Genomic DNA, 10,070 nt, shown 5'->3' with positions numbered 1-10,070 from the left:
GGCACCCAAGCTTTTGCCCGGATTAAGGCATTGATCGCACCGGTTCGAGCAGCAGATTTCTTCAGCTCTTCAACCCGGGCAGGAAGCACCGACAGATTCATCAGAGTGTCCTAAATCAAAGTGGGCGCCGGCTTGTTATGGGATGCAGTACAGATGATTCGTTATGCACCAGTGTACAGTTGTTTGATCAACGTGTAGGCGGCTTTCAGTTTCTTCCGCACATCTGACCCCAAGTGACCAATGTGTGTCCCTGAAATATCACCAAGGGTTAACAAACCGGTAGCTCTGTAAGACGGCAGAATCAATTCAGAAGTCAAACCGGCTTACCAAAGATAGCAGTGGTCATGGCATGCACGTGCCGTTTTATGCTGGTCAGTTCATCCGCCACCGGTTTTAGTGCAGCCTCGGCATCTTCGGCTCGTTTGATTAAAGAGGATTTTTCAGTGGCCCAATCCGCCCGCTTCTTCTTGAAGCTCTCCTTAAGTTGTTCCATGGCGCTTAAAGCGCTGGTCAATTCCTCTTTTTCTTTGGAGGTTTCATCTTGTTGGGATTTCAGATTTTCTTGGAGATCGGTGACTTTGATTTCTTTCGTCTTCAGCTCAGCCTGCATGCAGACAGTTATATGATTCAGCAAAACGGTACAAGGATTGAAGTACCAACCACATAACAAGTTATGCACTTGGCACTTGGGGGCTAATGCATATTCGATCTTCATCTTTCAATTGCTTACAAAGTCCCAAGATCAATACAAGTATTCAACTTGGCACTTGGGGGCTAATGGCTATTTGCTCGTATATATTCTGATGCGGCGATCTCAATTACTTAAAGTCCCGGTTTAGCTACGCTAAGTTGAACCGGCCCTTGGGGACTACATTAGCGAATTTCAAAGCATTAAGATTTATATTAGTAAGTCCCGGTTTGAAAGAAGATTACAAACCGGCCCTCGGGGGCTAGGAGCGTCAACAAGAATTGAAATATACAAGCAGGAAAGAGCATATGGAAGTTACCTCATATTTATCTTTCATCATGTTAACTAGACCGGCTTCATAGTCACGACTGGTATACAGCCGGTTCAGGTAGCCAGAATGGATATCTTGGGCGTTCAGAGCAGCGTAAGGCGCCAGATCAGCATTCCACTTGCATTTGCCAAACGCAGCAAATTCTTCCTTGGCAGTATGTTTGGACAAAGCGACAGGATTGCTTGGTTCTGTATGGCCAATGCCAGTATTGACAACCTCATCATCCTTGGCATCGCCGGTTTGCACTGGGGTTGTTGGCTTGTCAGTAGGCTTTGTCGGACCGGTGGATTTCTCAATCCGGATGGAGCTTGTGGGCTGATTGACAGGACTTGAGGTATCAATAGGTCTCTCTTCAGCAATAAGAGCGTCGTCTTGCTGCGGTGGATCATTGGCAATATCCTCAGGAATAGCCGCCTCAAGATCTGGTGTTTTGCCCGGTTCAAGGACGGCATCCTCTTCGGCCGCTTTGTCCAGGCGAGCCTTCTTGCTTGGCCTAGGCTTGGCCCTGAAAGGAATAAAAAAATCAAATATAGCATATGTTCCAAGGTGATGTACTGCAAATATTATGATAAGTATAGCTTACCCAAGCACCATTTTGAGCGGTGGCAGCTGAGTAGCCGATGAATCGCCAGAGGATGAGTGGGAAGTAACCTGGTAATCGGAGTCAGATGGATTAAGAGGTTGACGAAAGCAGCCCACTTTAGGACAAGCACTGACAAGAAAATTAGAGACCTCTGAACGGCGTTTCCGAACCGGACTGTTCGGTAAACCGGTGGAGGTAACTACCTGGCCACTGTGCCGAGTTGTGCAACGAGCTTCGTGCCGTTGGGTCTTCATAAGAAATTTGGGACCCAAATAAGCAAGAGGATGAGAAAATTTAACTTTCCGGTTTGCCTGACGGATTTTTAGTGAAGGAAAAGGTTCTGAATCGGAGGAGAGAATAATTACCTCTGTAGCATCAGCATGGCTGGCTTCGGCATCATCCTGACAAATATCATCATCAATAAGACGCATGAAAAATAAGACAAGTGAGTCAAGCCCTACCTCAAGGTCCGGATTATCCACATCATCATCAGGGGCCGGATTAGAGGATGCAGTGGTTCTTTTCCTGTGGGCAGTCTTCTTCACAGCTTTAGTCTTTTGCCGGGTTGCTCTTTCCGGTTTGTCTGGTTTTTCTAGTTTCTCCTGTGGCAGTTTCTTGCTCCAAAACGGATCATTGCCCTGGTTACACAGACACTGATAATAAACAATGACCAGATATATCAATAACAGATTCAGCAAAAAGAAAAATCAAACTCTTACAGCTGGCGGTTTGTTGGTGGCAGAGAAGGGAAGCAGGCCGGTTTTAGCACATATGTGTTCCGGTTCATTCAGCATCTTATTCACAGCCTCTGTGATTTCTTCATCGGTGAGCTGGATGTTGGCATGTCGCAGTGGGTCATCAACACTGCCAGTATACTCGCACATCAAACCGGAGCGCTGACTAAGGGGTAGTATGCTCCATGATATCCAACAGCGAGCAAGATCAACCCCTGTTAAACCGTTGGCCATAAAGGCTCTGAGCTTGGACAGTTGAGGAGCGTATTTGCTTCTCTCTTTGGCAGTCAACCTTTGCGGAAAGGGGTGTGTATTGCTAAGCCGCTCCGGACGAAAGCCAGGCAAAGGATTTTCACCAGCAGGGGAGGTGTCTTTGCAATAGAACCATGTTTGATTCCACTCTTTGGGGGTGGCTATGCAGCTTGGCATGAGGGTATGTGACCTCTTTCCTTATCTGAATCGCCACACCGCCCAATTCCGTATTGGAACCATCAGAAAACTCAGTACGGCGGTTTAGATGGAAACAATATCTGAACAACTCCAGTGTGGGCTCCTCTTGAAAGAACGCCTCACAGAGCACTTGGAAGTGACACATTGGTAACAGAGTTGGGACCAGTGTCTTGTGGGTGGAGTTGAAAATCGGCTAAAACGTCCCGGTAAAATTTAGAACCGGGCGGCTTAAAGCCCCGGGCTAAGTGATCTACGAAAACGACAACCTCTCCTTCTTGAGGTGTGGGAGGGCATTCTTTGCCAGGAGCCCTCCAATGGATGGTATCTTTGCTGCCTAAGGCGCCGATCATGACTAAATCGTCTAGTTGAGCCTCTGTGACGCAAGAAGGAACCCAGTTGCACTCATATACTTGCTTGGCCATGATGAAATCTACAAGGTAGATGATCCCGGTTCAAAAATGCATTGATTAAGGTACATTGGTATGTGCAATGTTAAACCGGAGACAGATCTATCTAAACCGGAGTTTTATGAAGCAACAACATCTGGCGGTTCAACAAGGGGACTAATGGTATATACCGGTTTGGCAATTTTTTCTACAAAGTTAAACCGCCTGGTCTAAACATTGAAGCAGATGAGTAAGTTTACAGAAACAGATTTCATAAGACTTCTCTACAGCGACGGATCTGAAGCAAGTTCAGAAAATAAGGAAAATATTCAAGGTTCAAAAAAGAACAGTACTGAATCAATGGGCAGAGATACATATAGATCTATGGTCTTGAGGCATGAAACTGAAGGCGGATGCTAAAAGCTACCGCTACACAGAGTAAGGATTCACAGATGCATCTAGGAGTTATCGTATGAACACAAAACAGGCGATGAACACTAGAAGAACATGAAACCCTAGAGCAGATCTGTGTTGAAAATAACAGAAGAGTTACTGGATTTGAGAAAGACGCGGAAGGTTGCCGCGGTGCTCTGGTGCGCCCAGGTTGATGCAGCGGCCAAGGTTGATGCAGAGGTTGACAGTGGCGGCGGAGCTCCGAAGCTGGGCGACGCGAGGAAGACGAAGCACAAGGGCACGGAGGGGAAAAAGAAATGACCCTTCGGTCCTATTTATAAGGCAAGGGACAGGAGTCAGGCGCGAAAATCAAGGGACCATGGGTTTGGAAACGAAGATGTCGCCTTAATTGTCGCAGACCTATTAAGGTCCTTTATAACAGGTGACGTCACGCCGGTTTACAACGACCAGAGAAGATGACATCACGGCGGTTCAACAAACTACAAGAAGATATTGAAGATGAGGATTTTTGCTAAAGGATTGACATGAACATGTTCAAATCAATCTGGGGCCTAATGTTGGGGATATCACTACTGGGCATAAACCGGCCTATCTAGGCCGGGTTAACTTCATTAGTAGTTAAGTATGTTAAAGCCCAAGAAGGCAGATGAGGGTTCAAGGCCCATAGTTGGTTCAAGGCCTGTAGCCGTAAACCGGCGTTGGTATTTAACTTGTATTGTAAGTTAGGAATAAGTAGAGATCAAACTGGACACATCTATGAGCCGGTATTGGGACTCTGTGAACCGACGGGCGTCACCCGTGTATATAAGGGGACGGCCCGGTGGTGGTTCAAGGACAACAGACAACAAGTCGACACATAGGCGAAGCTTGTTTGCTCCCTGGTCATCGAAACCCCATCAATTCCATCACAACTAGACGTAGGCTTTTACCTTCATCGAAGGGGCCGAACTAGTATAAACTCTCTTGCGTCCCTGTGTCTGCTTTAACCCCTTCAAGCTAACCTGTCGCGATGGCTCCACGACTAAGTCCTTTCTCTAGGACATCTGCCGTGACAAAACCACGACAGCCAGTGTGACAGATACCGTGAGGGCATCAAACACAGCAAAAGACGAAGCACCGTCGAGCACGTCCGGTGCGGGAGCCGATGCGGGAGCAGGTGCGGGAGCAGGTGCAAGAGCCGGTGCGGGAGCAGGTGCAGCTGCAATGCTAGTCGAGCTGCTCCCGAAGAAGTCAGCAAGGGGAAAGTTCGCTGCATTTTTTTCTGGATTTTGCCTACTCCAATTGAAAACGGCTGGAACCAAGGTAGTAGACATATCTATAAGCACCTGTTTTGCGGTAGCTACAGCTGTTGCGACTGTCTCACATGATTTCTTCTCAACTGCAATCTCAACCTTCTTGTCGATGTTTTCTTCAGTTAACCTCCGTCTTTCCTTTCTCTCCTCTGTGGTCTCATGGTAGTACTTCTTCCATGTGGCGCCGTCTCCGACACCGTGCATGTGTCCATATGACGGTTGAGTCTCCACCGGGAGTCCTTTCAATATGTTCAATGCCCGGTTGAATGGAGTGTCCCACTTGGGCCTCGCCAACGCCTCAGATGGTGAGTCACTTTCGGCCGCAATCCTGTGCTGCTCTCTCTGCAAAAGGCACAAGGATCATTTACAAATATCACTAATGTGCAGTCAAATTGATCAGAAACTAAAATTACCAGCATTCTCATGGACTCCGTCGTGACCGCGTTCGTCTCGAAAACCTTCTTCACTGGGTCCCAATGGTGTCGGGCCCTGAGGACATCACGCTCCTGTGGGATGGTGAAGTCCGCCAAGGGGTTTGGGATGCCCAGACTCGCGGCTTTTGCGTCCTCCTTGGCCCATATGGACCTCTTCCCGCCGTAACCACGGCTTCCGAGGTGGTGGCACCCAATGTTCCTCTGTTGAAGCCCCTTCATGTACTTCGACTTTTTTTGGCAGCTTCGGCCTCGCAAGCCGCCTTGAATATTTGAAAGTGCTCTGCCATTATTGTCGGATTATCCTTTACAATCTCGGAGTAGGGTTCCTTTTTGTTGACGATCCGATATTTCACCCTTGATTTCCAAGCGGCCAACGCGTCGCTAAACTTGGTCATGGCGTGTTTGTTTATCTTCTTCATTGCCGAGTCCTTATCTGGATCCTTATAATCCTTTTCATTCCGGCCCGGGAACAAGAATATCTGGTGCAGCTTCTTTATGAGAGGGAGGGCCTCATATTATCTATCTTCTTTAGTTTCTCATCATTGATGGTGGCGGTTGTCCGTATGATGCAACCTATTTGATTGCCATAGCACGCGCACGCTTCCTCGGGCGCGTTTGGCTCAAAATTGTCGCCGTCCACCTCCGCGACCACCAGTCTAGTAGTCCTGAGCTTGTTGGGAAGCCGTTGCCTCTTTGCTTTCGGTTCTATACCGGCTCCGCTAGTCTCAGCGCCGGTCTCAGTCTTAGCGCCGGTCTCGATGCCGGTCTCAGTCTCAGTGTCGGTCTCAGTCTCAGCACCGGTCTCGATGTCGGTCTCAATCTCTGATGTGACAGGTGGACCCAGCAACATCAACTCTTGATCGTTGGCTTCCCTCAAAAATTCTTCTGCCGCCAGGTAGACGTTGTCGCAGTCACCAGAACTCTGTCCTTCATCATTTCTAGCCATGTTTCCTATGATTAAATCTAGTCAATTAATTCTAGACCTAATAAAATGAATAATGACATGAAAAAGGCCGATGCTTTGCAGGAACGTTGACTCCTTCCCGGTGCGGCAAACCCCAGGCACTCGATATGTCCTAGTTTGTAGCACAAGTCATGCCGAAATTCACGGAAAATTTTGGCATGACTTTTGCTAAGAAGTGGACAAATCGAGAACCTGAATTTTGCCGGAACAGAAATGAATCAACATTCCGGCAAAACATAGACCACTCGGCTTCATTCCATGGAAACAACAAAGCCACTTGGGCACAATCGAACCACTGCAATGAAAATATATAACATGAGCAAACACTATTGAGGAATTTGCATATAACATGGCCACTTCAATGAAAAGATATAATCAACAATAATGGAATATGCAAATGAACATCAATGACATATATCATATAACAACAATCTTGTTTTCTGTTTGCATAACAACAATTAGTTTAACCAAGGTATTGAAAAGAAAAACAATTCTGTTTTTTTGTTTATAGCTAAATGCCATAGCTACTGTTTTATATGTATAGCTAAATACTTTTGTTTTTTGTCTAAAGCTAAAAGTCTAGGAACTCCATTTTCTCTAACCCTTCTAACCTCACCAAAATTTCCACAGCAAGACCTTAGTACCTACACCCAATTTCTTCAAAAATATTCAGGTCCATAGTCCAAATAATTCAAATTTCATTTGAATGAAATTTGGAACAGATTCAGGTCCATAGTCCAAATAATTTTTTATAGCTAAGTGTTTTTTTGTTTATAGCCTCTATTAATTTAAATCTAAATGCTACTATTATTTAAATACCCTCTAATAATTTAAAGCTAAATGGAATTATTGTTTAGGCATTTTCATAAAAAAAATTCCCTAGCTAATTTCCTAAAAAAATTGCTAATCATTTTTCCTAAATGCTAAAAAATACCTACTGCCCTAAACAAATCTAGGGTTCATATGAACACCTAGGGTTCATATGAACATCAACACAGCATCAACATATATATGAATTGCCCTAGCAGAGAGAGAGAGAGGAGGGTAGGGGAGAGGAGAGGCAGAGCCTTACGGCCGGCGGCAAGGGCAGGCTCTGGCTCAAGCGGCGGAGGTCCTGGGCGGGCTCGGGCGGCGGTGGTGAGGTCGAGGGCGGCGGCGGTGAGCTCGAGGGAGGCGACGGTGAGGTCGACGACGGCCTCAGGCGGCAGCTGTGAGGTCGAGGGCGGCCTCGGGCGGCGGCGGTGTGGTCGAAGGCGGCAGGGCGACGGTGACGATGGAGCAGTTGGGGGGAGAGGGAGGAGTTGAGGGGGAAGGACTTAGCGAAATTTTGAGCCCACGCGGCCGGGGGTTAAGTCAAACTAGTAGTAGCGCTTTTTGCCGAAACGCGCTATAGCTAAGTTAGCTATAGCGTTTTCCAGCGAAACGCGCTACATCTATTCCTTTCTGTTTTATTTTTCTTTTGTTTTCTCTACATTTTCTTTTTTCATTTCTCCTTTTTCTATTTCTTTCATTTTCATTTACTTTGCTACTTATTTTTCTATTTATTTTCTTTTTCATAGCAGTAGCGTTCTACAGCATAAACGCGCTGCTACAAAGTTTTTAGCAGTAGCGTGCTTCTGGAAGAACCGCTACTACTATTCCTAGCCTACCGGCACCAGCGAGGGAATTATAGTAGTAGCGTTTTTCCACGCAGACGCACTACTGCTACAACAATGGTTGTAGCATGCTTTTGTAACAAGTGCTACTAATAAGTAGCAATAGCGTCGTGTTTTGACCAGCACTACTGCTATACCTCTCTGTATAAGGTTTTCCCTAGTAGTGTCTCCTCAGGACGCTGTTCTTCCCTTGTAACTGTTCATCCTCAGCCCGAGAGGCAATCCACCACGCCACACTCGAGTATGGTATTACACCACGTCGGTGGCCCGAACTAGTATAAACTCTTGTGTCTCTTGTTCTTTGGGTTCGTCGAGCTAGGTCGTGAGATCATGATGTGCGCGAGCTAGCGGGGGGAGAGATATTCATGCGCACCCCAGTGTTCTAACCTTGCTAGCTCTTGAGGACTTGCGTTGGTTTTCCCTTGAAGTGGAAAGGGTGGTGCGGCAAAGTAGCATAAGTATTTCCCTCAGTTTTTGAGAACCAAGGTATCAATCCAGTAGGAGGCTACGCGCGAGTCCCTCGCACCTACACAAAACAAATAAATCCTCGCAACCAACACGATAAGGGGTTGTCAATCCCTACACGGTCACTTACGAGAGTGAGATCTGATAGATATGATAAGATAATATTTTTGGTATTTTTATGATAAAGATGCAAAGTAAAATAAAAGCAATGAAAATAACTAAGTATTGGAAGATTTAATATGATGAAGATAGACCCGGGGGCCATAGGTTTCACTAGTGGCTTCTCTCAAGAGCATAAGTATTTTACGGTGGGTGAACAAATTACTGTTGAGCAATTGACAGAATTGAGGATAGTTATGAGAATATGTAGGTATGATCATGTATATAGGCATCACGTCCGAGACAAGTAGACCGACTCCTGCCTGCATCTACTACTATTACTCCACACATCGACCGCTATCCAGCATGCATCTAGAGTATTAAGTTCATAAGAACAAAGTAACGCTTTAAGCAAGATGACATGATGTAGAGGGATAAACTCATGCAATATGATGAAAACCCCATCTTGTTATCATCGATGGCAATAATACAATATGTGCCTTGCTGCCCCTACTGTCACTGGGAAAGGACACCGCAAGATTGAACCCAAAGCTAAACACTTCTCCCATTGCAAGAAAGATCAATCTAGTAGGCCAAACCAAACTGATAATTCGAAGAGACTTGCAAAGATAACCAATCATACATAAAAGAATTCAGAGAAGACTCAAATATTGTTCATAGATAAACTTGATCATAAACCCACAATTCATCGGTCTCAACAAACACACCGCAAAAGAAGATTACACCGAATAGATCTCCACAAGAGAGGGGGAGAACTTTGTATTGAGATCCAAAAAGAGAGAAGAAGCCATCTAGCTAATAACTATGGACCCTAAAGTCTGAGGTAAACTACTCACACTTCATCGGAGAGGCTATGGTGTTGATGTAGAAGCCCTCCGTGATCGATGCCCCCCTCCGCGGAGCTCCAGAACGGGCCCCAAGATGGGATCTCATGGATATAGAAAGTTACGGCGGTGGAATTAGGGTTTTGGCTCCGTATCTGGTAGTTTGGGTGTACGTAGGTATATATAGGAGGAAGGAGTACGTTGGTGGAGCAACAGGGGGCCCACGAGGGTGGAGGGCACGCCCAGGGGGTAGGCGCGCCCACCTACCTCGTGCCCTCCTTGTTGATTGCTTGACGTGGGGTCCAAGTCCTCTGGATCATGTTCGTTCCAAAAATCACGTTCCCGAAGGTTTCATTCCATTTGGACTCCGTTTGATATTCTTTTTCTGCGAAACCCTAAAATAGGCAAAAACAGCAATTCTGGACTGGGCCTCCGGTTAATAGGTTAGTCCCAAAAATAATATAAAAGTGGAAAATAAAGCCCAATAATGTCCAAAACAGAATATAATATAGCATGCAACAATCAAAAATTATAGATACGTTGGAGACGTATCAAGCATCCCCAAGCTTAATTCCTGCTCGTCCTCGAGTAGGTAAATGATAAAAATAGAACTTTTGATGTGGAATGCTACTTGGCATAATTTCAATGTAATTCTTCTTAATTGTGGTATGAATATTCAGATCTGAAAGATTCAAGACAAAAGTTCAATATTGACATAGAAATAATAATA

General features: G+C 45.7%; 1 protein-coding gene across 1 annotated transcript; it reads right to left on the bottom strand.

The window, feature by feature from the left end:
- Positions 1 to 3,595: 3,595 nt before the first annotated feature.
- On the bottom strand, positions 3,596 to 5,531 carry LOC147972350 (uncharacterized). Its single transcript, XM_087524302.1, has 3 exons — positions 5,292 to 5,531; positions 4,912 to 5,220; positions 3,596 to 3,601 (listed from the first exon to the last, which is right to left on the bottom strand). Exons 1-3 carry the CDS (start codon positions 5,529 to 5,531, stop codon positions 3,596 to 3,598), a joined length of 555 nt encoding a protein of 184 aa, XP_087380428.1.
- Between the last annotated feature and the right edge of the window lie 4,539 nt (positions 5,532 to 10,070).

Source organism: Triticum urartu, chromosome 5A, assembly GCF_056163025.1.
Source record: "Triticum urartu cultivar PI428250 chromosome 5A, HENAU_Tu73, whole genome shotgun sequence".
In the NCBI taxonomy this organism is placed as follows: Eukaryota; Viridiplantae; Streptophyta; class Magnoliopsida; order Poales; family Poaceae; genus Triticum; species Triticum urartu.
The sequence above is the reverse complement of the archived record's forward strand: the minus strand, read 5'-3'. Positions and strand labels throughout refer to the sequence as shown.